Consider the following 14,003-nt stretch of genomic DNA (forward strand, 5'->3'; position numbering starts at 1 on the left):
GATTTTTGTATATATTTTCTCTAACCATCTTGTCCTGGCGTTTAGTTTGAAGCTGCTGAAACACAGTTTCACCTGCTATAACCAGAGTCCTATCTAGAGATGCTGCAACTCAATATTCTTGAAAACCCAATTGCTTAACAGTGTACATAGTCCCAGTTTACAAAAGGTAATTAGTACATAGAAGTCACACAGAAGCCTTATTCATCATCTTGCAAAGTATTATTCTTGCACAGTTATTCTAAGACGAGAACATAACACAGGTAAACAAAATTTATTAGGAGCTTTACAAATGTCCATAATGGTAGGTAATGGATGTAGTTCTTGTGGATTGTTCACCTGTTCGGTTCAAGTAGAACAAAAGAAACTAAAAACGTTTTTTGACTTCTCGAAAAATATCATTGTTTCAGTTTGCAAATCTTATGTTTTTTCCTTTCTCCTCCTTTCTTCTCCAACCAACAGGGCCATAGAGAAATAAAATTCGACCATCAAGGAATTTTCTGTTATCAAGCGGGCTTCTTTCCTGTAAATGGTAAATCATATACAATGGTAAACTTCAACTTAAGATACCACACCGTATGATCTACTTCTCACAGAGATAGCCCCGCAAAAAGCAGCTCCAGTTCTTCATCCTGGGAGCAAGTCCTCTGCCAGAAGCAGGAGAGAAAAAGCCGAGAATGCAACAAATTTTGTAAATTAGTTCACAGTACTGCCAAAAACATTAAAGCAGCATCTTAACGCTAGTAACAAAAGGCAATCCACTGAGATAACTAATAGAAATATCGCTTCAAAAAAATTGTTAATAGAAATCCACTTATTTAACATGAAGGTTTAAAAATAATGGCCTTGGTACAGCAAAATTTGTTCCATTATAGAGTATATAGTCTCCTCACCTGAAGGGGCACGAGTTGCAGAATTTTGTTGAGGACTCGCATGCGATGGGTTGCATAGCTGCTGTTAGAAGGGAACTGATTCACCCTCTCTAATTCTGCATGTACTGCCGCTTGCCTCTTCTCTTCACACCCTATTTGCTTCCACACTCCCGTTCGCTGAGCACTTTCCGTACTCTTATTGGTCATATGAAGGACATTAGTATCCTTCAGATGATCCATAGCATCCACTTTTGAAAATCCTACACTAACATTCAGCAGAGACATAACTTGTTATTAATTAATCAAGGAAAAAGAAATAACGAGATTTAGGTAAAGCCACCCATATTTTATCCTTAAAGAAGACAAGCATGCAAGTTACATTTGCTGACATATGAGACTAGTGACGGAAATGAAAGACAAAAACACAAAGTAAGATGACACAAAAGCAGTATAATTCTAAAACTGAAAATCAAAATGAAAGAGTGGAAGCGAAAGGTGTCAACCCTGGTTCACAGAGACCCACTTTATCAACATGACATCAGAAACACAGGAAACCTTTATAAAAATACGCAAAAGTGAAGCCTCCAAAAAGACTGCACTGGTTGATCAGCTTTGTTTATACAAATTATGACAGTCAACTATAACTTTAGTCACAAAAATGTTCAACAGATGCAACTAAAAATGTAAGCTCAAGATCACAAACAGTCAACTGGTCAACTACTGTGTTACAAAGATTTGTCAACAACAATATATAAACAAGCAAATGTATAAGCAATGAAAGGCTTTGAACCCAGAGACATGTCAAGCCTCCAGAAAAGGAAGTGTGCTTGATAAAGGTGTATGATCAAATTTTTGCTAGCATACTAAAGCAGAAGCCTTTCAAAACAATTGAGATTAATAATGAGAGCAGGAGTGAATTTAGATGGAGAGTGAATAGCAAATCTGCATCTAGAACATCAAGGAAGACTCTATCAGTTTTCAGATAAATCCATATGTAAATAGGATGAAATCATTCTAGACGGAGGAAAGTACAGAACTTATTTCCCATTTAGAGGCAAAAAGAACAGGTGGAAATTCCTCTCTTATTAGTTTAAGTAGTTCCCAGAAACCAGATGAACAAGTTTCTCCGCATGTGTAGCTGTTAAAAGAATTGTAGTCATTGATATTGAAGAACAACAACTTGTCCCTGATGACCACATACATGATTCTTCGAAAAGGTGGTAAGGATTCTTCATTCATCTGACAAAAGAACGCTTCTTCTCATTTACTAATGAAAAGTTCGACAAGGAAAACAAATGCAGTGGACAATGACAATAATCTGTTGAACCGAGGAACAAATCCAACATTTTGTTGTTGCCTAAACAATATCCTTCTGCTTAGTTTCTAACTTTCTGCTACAAGTCATGGCAGTAATCAATAGAGTAACAATAAACCTCAGTGTGCAACCTACTTGATTAAGCTGAATTCACCAGATAACAGTCTGCCAGTCTGCCAGTCTGCCAACCAAATAAAAAATAATACTTGATGAGGCTGTCGAATCTTTGTTGCGAAAGGATCTCAAGTACTATCACAAGAAGATGAGATTTGGAAAATACTTCCTTCATTACTTCAGGTAAAATATGATATATATTTATAAATATAACAGGCTCAATCAAACAATTTCCAGCAAAACCAAACATAGTCCCACAGCTTTATCAATTTTTACCAAAAGGACGGCAAAAAAGGAGAAAAGGGCAAGGAAAACAACCAGAATGATGACATGAACACACCAGAAGTACAGAACAACGCTATAGAAAGAGATTCCAGTGAGATGAATGAGAGAGAGAGAAACGGAAAAGAAGGAAAACTCACATACTCGTCCTCTTTCCAAAATTTCAAAAAAAAATCTTCCTGCTGCCTTCGGTTAATCGGCGCAATGGACGGGAGGACAGGAAGATGCACGAGGGCGGAGCCCAAAATTCGGAGACACTCTTCGATGCTACCGCTTTTTGATGAACAAAGTGTAAAATCGTCGACGGTCTGGCACCCGCCAAAAGGCTCAATAAAGAATGGGAATGGCTACAATTGGACGGGACAAGTAGACCACAGTTACTCTTTACGTTCGAGCTTTCTAGAAAGAAGGGAAGCAAGCCTTCTGCCGTTGCTCCCTTTTTCTCCATAACTGAAAAGGTTTAAAAATGTAATATTATAATAATAAAATCGATGATTATCGTATAAAAAATATCTGTTAGCAGATTTGAGGTCCTGCATAAACTGATAAACTCCCTCAGACTACGGGTGATAATGGGCAGAATAAATTTACGTCAGGAATTACATGCACAGGGAACTTTTGGAAGAGTTCACTGAATTTAATATAAATGAATGGAGCGAACCAATTAATTATCGATCTTTGATGAAGAGCCCTCATCAGTAAGGGTGAATTGTTCTGTTTCAGAACTTCCCAGAAAGGGAGAATGGGAGTCTTGGGCACCGACACATTTTTCCAAAGCACTACCAGCTTGAGACGGGGCTTGCATGATTTGTTTGTCGTGGGGTCGGATAACTTCATCGTCTTGGATGGACATAGCTGAGATGCTTCCTGATGGCTCCGCATCAATAGCAATCTTTTCCCCATCACGACTGGAGGAAAGGGACGTAAAGTTATAAACAGGATGATTTGGATGAGATGGAAGCGAGTCTTCACTATCTTCAAAATAGAACTCTGAGACCGAAGTAGGATGGGGCTTGTTTAAATTAACAGCAAAATCTCGCAGAGTAGTAAGACTTCCTGCAGCAACCGGCAGGATGGTATCGTCAATTGCCGTTGAGCTAACAGATCTTGCATCTGTTAGAGTTTTTTATTCCATAGAGGTTCCATGATCCTGCAAAAGAAAATGCTAGTAAAAAGTCATGACCTCATTATAATTTTAATCTTTACACACTGGGAAACTGATCTTGGATCTCTGCTGATGTATATAATAGGGCTAACTAGCATAAAAGATCCCATTTATGAGAAGAAAGATCATACAGCTGTTTGCCAACACAAGAAAACACAATGAACCTGATGAAGGGGAAAGAAGACTTAAGGCATAATGGTAGTTTTTGTTTAAAAAGGTGTCACCACAAAAGAAAAAAACTCTATTATTGCCTCATACATAAGAAACATTCTGAAAATCTAATAAACCAACCAGCTCAGCATGCAGATTCGTGGAATTGTGACTCATAAGATCAGGTGGTGTTGTGCTATCCTCATCATCTGCCAAGAGAAATGGTGACATAAGAACCATAAATCTACAAATAGAGATATTTTTCACACATTCAGATATAGGAATCAGAAAGAGTAAAGAAGAAGAAGAAGAAGTAGGAGACAATGACCAAGAAGAAATGAATTGGTTCAACAACTAAAATGGCTTGATGACATTTGGAAACTGGTTTCTTTCACAAGGCAAACACAAATACCTTCATTCCCAGCTCTTCTAGCTTTTAGGGCTCTTCAGTATAAAATATATAAATTATAAAGCAACAATGAAATGAGAAAAGAAAGAAAGAGGAGCATGGCATACAGAATTTGTACGAGCTGAGAAGTGCTGCCTCAAGCATTGCTTTGAAATCTGAAGCCGCTGATACCAGTGGTTCCATTTCACCCTTTTAACAAAGAAAAAACAAAAAAAAAATGTAATGGTACAGTTCTTAGTAATCTTATAGCCACCTTAAAATGTGTTACACTAAATCATAACAAACATCCATGAATTTTAATACAGAGATTCATAAAGCAGTTTTCTTTTACAAAGGTAAGAACTATGTTCAACCTAGTAGTAAGGACAAATGCAACAACTTAACTTGCCTTCTTGTTTGGTGTATGTCCCATCCCATATAAATCTGCAGCAGTAGTGTGTGACCCACCTGCTGCGCTTAGACGTACATCATATGGTTCTCCAGCAAGGCTGAAATCAAAATGTGAAGTCTCTGATGATATAGATTCTTCTGTGCATATAAATCACCATAACCAAATGACGACAACATAATCTCAAATAAACTCATCCAATGTATAAAAAATTGCAGTGAACAAGATATTACCAGTTACTAAACCACAGCTGTTGTCATGAATATACTCATCTGAGCCAATAATATGGGGGAGTGGACCATATCTGGACCCAATCTTCAAATAAACAAACACAGGAAAATTATCACTGATAAAGATTAGAAGTTCCGTTCTTATATTTCAACATGTACAAGTCACCTATGATGCACCAGAGTTTATAAATTAAAAATTTGCATATAAGACATACTTTGAAAACAGACCCCAAGGAAGTTCTGCTTCTGCTTTGAACATGATTCTGGTAAGAATTCAAACCAACATATAAGGCTTCTCTATATCGTGGCAAAATATCCTCTTCATAGCTCTGAGCCGGAACGGCCGCTGCAGAATTCCTACCTTCTTCCTCCATATGAAATGTCAGTCCATCTTCTTCAGATATTTTCTACATTAAGATAATGTAAACTTCCTCGGATGAAAAATGTCCACTGAAGTGTCCTAACCATTGACATCAGCTGAATAGCAGTCTAACTACGACCCACATTTTGAAGGCTCCCCAAAAATATGGCAATTTTTGGAAAAAATTAAGGGAGAGAAGAAAATGCAAATAACTTTTTTACTATTTATAAGTAGATAGACAACACACAAAAGGAAGAAATAACTGTAAGAAAATTCACTAGGCACATGTCACTTTTCCCGTGAAAAAATTGTTTCCTTCGTTATGAATGAAGACAAAGTCTCAGAAACAAAATACATTCAGATTAAGGGAGAGGATCAAAACATTCCTTACTTCCATATTTTTGTGAGGTGAGAGTAATAAGACAGATTCTTAACAAGGCTCTTTCCTCAAAAATACATAGTTTAAAATGAATTTGCAATTAGAAACAGAGAAGTTACTACTTGCATTTTGAACGAACCGGTGATATGAAAGACAGCGGAAAGAATTAAAAGTGTTTTTGAGATGTTGCTCAGCAACGCCAGTCTGGTCCACTAGCCGGTGCACTTCTTCCGTGGCATCATCGGCTCTCTTTTGCAGATGTTCTGAGAAATCCTCTAACCAACTGAAAAGCTAAAGAACAAAAATTCCAAATCAATCGATTAGGAACTTCTCGGTCCAACTGAGAAGATAGAATTATGAAATGAATGCACTACATTACATACAATGATACAGAATCGACAATCCTTATTTACCCTCTCATGTAATACGAAATGGACAGAAAACTATAAGAGATTCTAACCTCATTTTGCATGCTCAGTCTCTTCGCAACAGCATCTTCCATCTTCGTTTCAGTAGAAAGAATCACGCGACTCACCTGAATACAAATAATTTGTCGCTGTCAACGAAGAACGTAAAGTTTCGAACTTTAACGACTAATGCGAAAAAAGGAGATCAGTACAGGCGAACCGAGTACAATTCAGTTTAACGAACTAGGAAGGAGAAAATTTCGACTTTAACAAAGCAAATGTTTAGTTCTTCTGTAGGCGCTATGTCCTGTCTCGTTCTGGAGTGCGATCTATCTTCTACGACGAAAGAAAAACTGTGCGGTTACGATTTACGAATACCTGAAATCCTGATGCAATTTTTGTGGACAATTTTTTGGGTAATAGATTTTGACCGACGATTGAAGGTGGCGGAGACGTTGATTTTTCTTCCAGGATCTAACCTCGCCGCTAGTGCGTCGGAGAAGAGCTTGTCCAACCTCCGCGTGCGTGGATTTCGCGCTACCAAGAACAGTGAAAGACCCGGCAGGCGGAATTGGAGACCCAAACTAAAATAATCGAGTTCAACTAATAAACACATGTGTCCGTTTATCCGCCTAATTTGTATTTATATGGAATGAAAACGGAAAAAAAATCAGTTATTAGATATTCGGGTAATTTTATCTGATTGAAAATGGGTAAAAGTTATTTTCATATATAATTAATATATTCAAAATTTTAAATCTAGTAGTAATTAATTTTATTTATTTGAATAAAATGTTTTCTAGATAAACATAATTTCACGACATTTTTCTAAATACTTTGTAATAATATTTTAATACTTCTATTATATAAATTATTATAAAACTCATACCAGACCAAAGCCATTGAACCAGGTTCCACCTGTTTGGAACTCCATGGAAAAGAAAAAAATATAAAATTAACTATTATTATTCTCAAAAATAGTTTGTAGAAATGATAATTTTATCATTCTCGTATTTTTACTAACTATTTTTAAAATAATAATGATCCAATTCTTATTTTATTTTCTTTTATTTTATAGGGGTTTGAAACATACCTTTATTTGATCCCCCACTACCTATATATTATTCCAAGATTGACTTGTGTGACATATCATACCCGCTTAACTAACCTAAATGTCCCCCTCACATAATTTTTGGTGACCCCAATAAACTGCTTTTACTTACTTGAATAATTTAAAAAATTATAAAAGAGACAAATATTGTATTTTTTGGGTATATTTTTTATCCTTTATCGATACTCATTTCTCAAGTTTTTTTATACCTAATTTATAGGTAGATTAATGGGGCAAAAAATCGTTTAATAAATAATTGTTATAGACATTATTAGAAGTTATATAAAACAATTAACAATAACCGATTAGATAAAATGGCCTTATCTTTAATCCAATCAATTTCAAGTAAAATCAAGTCATCTATCACTTTGATACCAAATAATTGTAATTAATCAATCTAACTGGTAGGATTACCATTTCACCCTTGTACTAAGAGCAATTAGATAAAATCAAATATTAAATACCCTTTACTATATCCCCTATCATCAATGGATCAACTAATTAAAATCCTTAAATAAATTAAAAAATAACACCTCATTGTGATTAACCATGTGAAATGCCAAAATTGAGATAAAATTACAAGTTAGTAAATAATGAAGTTAATCGTAGTAACACATCTCGAATTTGATTCATTAAGACGAGACCCTGTATTAGGTCGGGTAACCTTGATGTTAATGATTTATTATTTTAACAAATAAAAATTATAAAAAAATTACCAATTAAAAATTTGTCATTTGACAGCCTCATAAATTAATGTTGCAAACTTAATTTTTTCAGCAAGAAAAATTAATGTTAGGAAGTTAATGAAAGTCCAAGGTGCGCCATGAGAGGCGTTTTGGTAACTTCAGCCCCGCTAGGCGATATTCTACGTTTTGGGTAATCAAACGTGGACCACTTCGAGCACAAAAGTCATGTGGCGGGACCACGGTTCAACCCAGTAACGAATGATCATTTCACACGTGTCAAGGAGGTGAGTCATCCCTGCGCGAGCCTCGCTTTGTGTGTGAAAATCCAGCTGCGGAGAAGAAAGAAAAAGAGAGTCCAGAGACGCGGAACGTGTGCCTCCCTCATTTTCTTCCGAGTCCATTGTTGGGATACCCTTCTGCCTGCAGGGAGAGAGGGAGGAAGAAGAACGAGCTTCTTCTATTCTTTCTCTCTTTCTCTGTCGCAGATTTGTCGCCCTGTAACTGTTTCGAGTTTTTTTGGAAGCATGAACGAGAAAGCGTCCGTCTCCAAGGAACTCAATGCTAAACACAAAAAGGTATGGTTTCGAGTCGGCGATATTTCTTCGAACTTGATTATTATATTTTTTTTGGCTTTTGATTCAATTTGTTAATGGCTCTGTTGGAGAGATCCGCGGATGTGTGACAGTTGGAACCGCTTGAATTGGAGAGATTGATTTTGGTTCATTTCAGTGATCAACTCTTTATGTCTATTGAAATTCAGGGTACTACGAATTTGATTGTTTTGATTTTGTCGCTGGTTTTTAACGAAGGGAGATTTCAGTTATGATTCTCGCTTGTTTCTCTTGTTTTTGAAATTGTGTCCTGTGCTGAAGTCACTTTTAATTAGTTTTCCGATTTCGTGGTCTGTTCTGGATTCGTCATCACATCTGAACAAATTTCAGTGATGTGGCTCTGCGTCACAGGCGAATAACTTTGATCTTCTTTGGGTGGTTCTGGCCGCGGGATTTTAGATCCTTCAGTGCGTTAACTTTTCTAGTATTATTTAGGAGATCTTGTAGAAAGTTCGATTATACTTTGAGATTAACAATTGAAAGAGGTTAGGCCGTTTTAGTTTACAAGGAGATCTCAACTTGTTCTCATGGAAGGGCATGAGCTAGAAGCTCTTTTGTTTTAAACATTCCTCGATTTGAAAAGAAAATATGACAGATGTTGTCATCCGTGATACCCTGATACTTTTGGATTGGAGGTTAAAGGTTTTCTTTTTTCTTTTTCCCCTCCCAAATTGCAAAAGAGGACAAAATTGATCACGTTCACATGTGCTGTAGCTCCATGAAAATAAGGAATTATGTAAAAACTGCTACCTTTCTTCTTGTTTGCCTTTAATTAGCCCCCGAAGAGAAGAACAGATAGAAACTCTTATAGACACAGAAAAAGGTGAAGAAGATAAACTTGTTGCGTGGTTTAACATTGTTGCCTTGTGCTGATAGTCATACCATGAAAAGGAGTTATCTTAGCAATTTTTTGCACTCAGGGTTGCTTTCCTTTTTCAAGGCTTTTCATTTGACAATCTGTTCGTCATCCTTCTTTTCTGATGCTTATCTGCTCACATTGTTCACCAATAAAATTAATGCAACTGTTCCTGCACTTATTTTCATTTCCCCCCTATCATTTAGGTTTAAAATCTAGCATTATTCAGATTAGCTATTTATCTTTGGGACAGTTGAATCTAAGCTCATCCTACAGCTATTTATCTTTGGGGTAGTTGGATCAAAGTGCATCGTATAGTTATTTATCTTGTGATAGTTGGAATTATAGCTATTTCTCTGCGGGATAGTTGGACCAAAGCTTATCCTATAGCTAATCATCTCTGGGATAGGATCGAAGCTCATCCTATGTGTTACTTACAGATATTGGAGGGGCTCTTAAAGTTGCCAGAGAACAGGGAGTGTGCTGACTGCAAAGCAAAGTAAGTTCAAGTTGATAGCACTTGCAATTCTCAATGTTTCGTTCTTGTTTTCAACTTGCCTTGATCTGTTGCATTTTTGTTTTCTGTGTGGCATATTTGTTTAGATCCTCTAGGAGATAGCTTTAATCCTCTTTTGAGGGTGAAGCTTCTGTATATGCAGTTTCCATGTCTACTATATCCATTGTTGATGGCGACATTTGAAGGGCCATATATGTTTATATTGTTGTCATTAGGTTGGTTGCTCCAGGCTGATAGTTCATAAAGTTAACGCATCAAGTAAAAAATATTTGAAGTTCCCTATTGTATTCTTTTGATTTACAACTGGGTGGTTCATATGCAGGGGCCCACGATGGGCTAGTGTGAACCTCGGTATCTTCATCTGCATGCAGTGTTCTGGTATCCACAGAAGTCTTGGGGTACACATATCAAAGGTGATATCCTTTATAGGCTCCTCCCCCCTCCTCTTTTTCTAATTTTGCTGATAATACTGCTCACATGCGGCAGGTGCGATCTGCTACTTTAGACACATGGCTTCCAGAGCAGGTTGCTTTTATTCAGAGTAAGCATGTGCATCTTGGTCTCACATTGCTTTAGTTTCTGGAAATGTTTTCATGTTCTTTTGTCAAACCAAGCTCCTAATACAACTAAGGTATTGCATCTTACTTTTTGTATGTATGCAGCAATGGGTAATGAAAAGTCAAACAAGTACTGGGAGGCAGAACTACCTCCAAATTATGATCGAGTTGGGATTGAAAACTTTATTCGAGCAAAGTATGATTGTTTAAATTCATCCTTTTTTTCCAACTGCTGCATAATTGTCGTTTTCAACATTTTTAGGTTCACCCTTAATTGTAGATCTTGTTGTTAATTATGAAGAATTATATGGAATATACTCAGGTATGAGGAGAAAAGATGGGTTGCTAGGGAGGGCCAAACCAAATCTCCACCAAAGGCTCATGAAGAAAAGGCTCCTGTATCTAGGCAGAAAGTTGGGGAAAGAGTAGCACATGGGTACAATATTGCGAAAGTAGAATGCCCCTTGGAAGAGCGGAGGAGTATTCCACCTCCTGCTGTAAATAATCGTGTTTCAGTGCCTCCTAAAAGATCTAATCAGGTATTTTAATAAATGTGCTCTAGTCTGCCGATTTCTATCCTACAGAAACAGAATTTGTGCCCAGTGAGTTGAACTCTTATCTATTTGAACTTAAACAGTTGAAAGTTTTTTTTTTTTTGTATTGTAGATTTATGAACTCAGGACACCCTTCCCCACCTAAATGAAATGAAAAGGAACAAAAGAAGAAAATAAAATATTATTTTGCATTAAGTCAAGCCTTTCAATCAGAGTTCCAGAAACTAAGTGTTTTGAATATAATCATGGAAGAAACCACATTGTAGGAGTACTGGAATCAGTTGTAGTAATTCTTTCTTGTGTATTAAATTAAAAGGCAAATACCTTCTCTCCTATCAGACATGAACCGTGATCTTACATTAAGAGACCCCCATCTGGTTATAGAGCCAACTGATGCAATTATAAGCATACTATGCATGTTTTTTGTTCATTTTATTACTATATTTAGTTTGACTGAGGTGGCGTGTTCACTTTATTTGATTGGCAGTTTGCCATGCAATCACTTCAGATCTTTTACTTGGATATCTATCTTCATTGTGTTGCCTATATAACTGTTTCAGCTTGGTTAACCTTGAACCTTGAGCAAGAGATATTGTTCTCACACAGCTGAGATATTGAACAGGTTCCTTCAGAGCCAAAAGTGGAGCCTGTTTTGGCTCAGGCCAATCTTATACAGAAAGAACAATCTAAGCCGGATGTTTCACCTCCCAAACTTGATGTAGCCACTGATCTCTTTAATATGCTTTCCATGGATGGACCCAGTGAAAATGGCTCAGAGTCATCTTCTGCGGAGGATTGGGCAGGATTCCAATGTAATGATCATTAGTTCCTATCTCTTTTTGCAGTTTCCAAAACATAAGCAACCATGTTTAGTTAGATGTGCTGCTCTTGACTTAATTTTGTTGCAATATTTTCTAAATTCTAAATCTACAGCTGCAGAAGCAACAAATTCAACAGAGAAAGAAAGTTCAGCAAAGCCAGTTGAGAGTCAGCCAAAATCTACTGGAATTGAGGACCTTTTTGTGGAATCCTCAGCGGCCATGCAGCCTCCTGTTCTAGATAATTCAGAGAAGAAAGATGTAAAGAATGATATTATGAGCCTCTTTGAAAAGGTCAGCACCTTGGTTGTAATAACCAATTCTTTCACAAACATTGTCTAAAGGCATGCTCAACAACTTCTACTCTGCCAACAATGTCCAAAAACTTGCTGACTCAGAGTTTGCTGAATTTTATTGACTTGGCTTTGCTTCTTTGAGTTCCATACAGAGAAAGTTTTTGGACAACAATTAATACCTTACAGAGTTGAGTACTTGTATTACTTTTTTTTGCGAGAAAAGGTGTTATCTTACAATTTCTAGTGTGTTGCAGTCCAATATGGTGTCCCCGTATACAATCCACCACCAGCAACTCGCTATGCTAGCTCAGCAGCAGGCCCTTTTGTTGGCTGCTACAGCTAAGCCTGGTGGTGCACCCCCTCAGTTCACTGCAGAAACCCACCATCCTGGCCCTAATGCTCCTCAAATTCTTAGTAGTGGTTCACCAGCACAGAACTGGTCGAATGTTGGATTCCAGATTCCGGGAATGATGTTACCAGCAGTCGGGCACAGTGTCAGACCTACACACACTACTGGGAATTTCAGTCCTTTCCCTACACCAAGGTAATCCTACTGATGTGTCATGGGTATAATGTGTCTTTATGAGTATTTGAAATCACAAGGAGATGAGTTTTAGGTCCATCAAGTTCATGAAAAAAGCAAAAGAATCACTGAAGTAAATACGATATGGAGTTCATTCCATTTCTTTTAGCACCCCTCAGGTGTTTTTTTCTTGATTTTTAGCAGTTATCTACCTCCTAATTAATTGCCATGGGTTCGGACTGGGCTATACTATGATCTTGCTTTAGAAAATCTAGACCTGTTACTAACATCTAAGTTATCTAGTGTATCAATTTGTTTTATTGGTACTTAGTTAATTCAAAAGGGTTCAAAAGTACTGAAGAGAAAGGAGATGAATTGTAACCGACTGGGTTGAAGTTAAGTCAGCCTTGTTAAGACATAACTGTAAACTCGTTTCTTTTTTTTTTTTTTTTTGAATTATTACTTTACCTTTGTGATTAGTGACGTTAAATTAGAAATTGCATTATTAAATTCTTCATGTTGCAGTATGATCATGGGGACAGCACCTGTCGTTAATGGAGTAGCTCCCAGTGGAGTGAGTAGGCCTCCTCAAGCATCTCCTCCTATCTCATCTTCTGTGATCCCAAGTAGATCAGGCAAAGATTATGATTTCTCATCCTTAACACAAGGGATGTTCTCAAAACCCTAGCTCTTTTGGAGTTACTTCAGAGCAGATATTCATGTACTTGGTTCACCTCGCAGGACAGCCTTGAATGTAGGAAATACAAGATTTGTTTGGGATACGGGAGCTCTTTGGTAGATCAGCTCCTTTTTTATTTACTTGGTGGCTTAATTTGTACCAGTTGTATTCGAATAATAAAGGTGTCTTTAGATAGTCTACAAGGATTCGCTCGTTTGGAAAGAAGTTGGAGAATGGTAGTGATTTTGTAAAGGCGGTTATCATGCTCAGCCCTTGTTAACTTCTTATAATCTTTTTTTCTCAAATGAACGATAAGAGTTAAAAGGGTCAATTCAGCACAAGCTACCGAGACAACTTAGGTTGAGAAACAATCATGCAAGATCTTCAAAGTGCTTCAGGATTGTCTCAGTTACGTCTCAGTATGGGATGAAATTAAGGTTGCTCAGAGGTTTTAAAAATGAATCAGTGGACCTAATTTATTCATGTGCTGATACACCGCTCCTTTGGAGGCTCTTGCTGGGCTTGGTTTTACATTAAAGTTATGATCACCTAGGTTATTTGTAATAGTATCTATGATTTCCTAACTGCTTTAGGGACCTTTCATATGTAATCTCAGAAAATAGTAATCTCATCTAATTCTAGCTAACCATCACAAAATCTCCTGGATATATTGGACAATCGATACAGGCCATCTCCGGCTGTATAGATGGATAGGTTTCCTGTTTC

General features: G+C 37.0%; 2 protein-coding genes and 1 long non-coding RNA gene across 5 annotated transcripts; 1 reads left to right on the forward strand and 2 right to left on the reverse strand.

Annotated features, from left to right (window-relative positions):
• Nucleotides 1-170: 170 nt before the first annotated feature.
• On the reverse strand, nt 171-3,028 carry LOC137966561 (uncharacterized). Of its 2 annotated transcripts, XR_011116216.1 has the most exons (4): nt 2,721-3,028; nt 2,320-2,365; nt 891-1,134; nt 171-644 (listed from the first exon to the last, which is right to left on the reverse strand). It is a non-coding gene; the product is annotated as an uncharacterized lncRNA (long non-coding RNA). The 2 variants fall into 2 exon arrangements; XR_011116217.1 differs by lacking the exon at nt 2,320-2,365.
• Nucleotides 3,029-3,139: 111 nt separating this feature from the next.
• Nucleotides 3,140-6,611, reverse strand: LOC137966615 (uncharacterized). 2 transcript variants are annotated; one of them, XM_068813294.1, is made up of 9 exons: nt 6,448-6,611; nt 6,123-6,197; nt 5,802-5,953; nt 5,138-5,329; nt 4,926-5,007; nt 4,693-4,832; nt 4,412-4,493; nt 4,037-4,104; nt 3,140-3,730 (listed from the first exon to the last, which is right to left on the reverse strand). In XM_068813294.1, exons 4-9 carry the CDS (start codon nt 5,294-5,296, stop codon nt 3,707-3,709), a joined length of 555 nt encoding a protein of 184 aa, XP_068669395.1. In that variant the 5' UTR covers nt 5,297-5,329; nt 5,802-5,953; nt 6,123-6,197; nt 6,448-6,611; the 3' UTR covers nt 3,140-3,706. The 2 variants fall into 2 exon arrangements, with proteins under 2 accessions (XP_068669395.1, XP_068669394.1); XM_068813293.1 differs by lacking the exon at nt 3,140-3,730 and having other exon boundaries at nt 3,896-4,104.
• A 1,595-nt stretch (nt 6,612-8,206) lies between these two features.
• On the forward strand, nt 8,207-13,728 carry LOC137966180 (ADP-ribosylation factor GTPase-activating protein AGD5-like). The gene is made up of 10 exons (XM_068812725.1): nt 8,207-8,441; nt 9,774-9,832; nt 10,173-10,263; nt 10,337-10,391; nt 10,513-10,603; nt 10,730-10,946; nt 11,584-11,773; nt 11,895-12,073; nt 12,330-12,619; nt 13,124-13,728. The coding sequence occupies exons 1-10, from the start codon at nt 8,391-8,393 to the stop codon at nt 13,284-13,286; spliced, it is 1,386 nt and encodes a 461-aa protein (XP_068668826.1). The 5' UTR covers nt 8,207-8,390; the 3' UTR covers nt 13,287-13,728.
• The last annotated feature ends 275 nt before the right edge of the window (nt 13,729-14,003 follow it).

This window comes from Aristolochia californica, unplaced genomic scaffold (genome assembly GCF_029961685.1).
Source record: "Aristolochia californica isolate CCGP_79_NKW_82.1479 unplaced genomic scaffold, dmAriCali1.0.hap1 SCAF_5, whole genome shotgun sequence".
In the NCBI taxonomy this organism is placed as follows: domain Eukaryota; kingdom Viridiplantae; phylum Streptophyta; class Magnoliopsida; order Piperales; family Aristolochiaceae; genus Aristolochia; species Aristolochia californica.

Excerpts from the sequence above, each read along its gene's own strand:
- LOC137966615 (XM_068813293.1), bottom strand. The coding sequence starts at position 5,296 with ATGGAGGAAGAAGGTAGGAATTCTGCAGCGGCCGTTCCGGCTCAGAGC. Across the intron at positions 4,833-4,925 it reads CAGCTGTGGTTTAGTAACTG|AAGAATCTATATCATCAGAG; the intron begins GTAATATCTTGT and ends TTATATGCACAG. Across the intron at positions 4,494-4,692 it reads GACATACACCAAACAAGAAG|GGTGAAATGGAACCACTGGT; the intron begins GCAAGTTAAGTT and ends CTTTGTTAAAAG.
- LOC137966180 (XM_068812725.1), top strand. The coding sequence starts at position 8,391 with ATGAACGAGAAAGCGTCCGTCTCCAAGGAACTCAATGCTAAACACAAA. Across the intron at positions 10,392-10,512 it reads GCAGGTTGCTTTTATTCAGA|CAATGGGTAATGAAAAGTCA; the intron begins GTAAGCATGTGC and ends GTATGTATGCAG. Across the intron at positions 12,620-13,123 it reads AGTCCTTTCCCTACACCAAG|TATGATCATGGGGACAGCAC; the intron begins GTAATCCTACTG and ends TTCATGTTGCAG.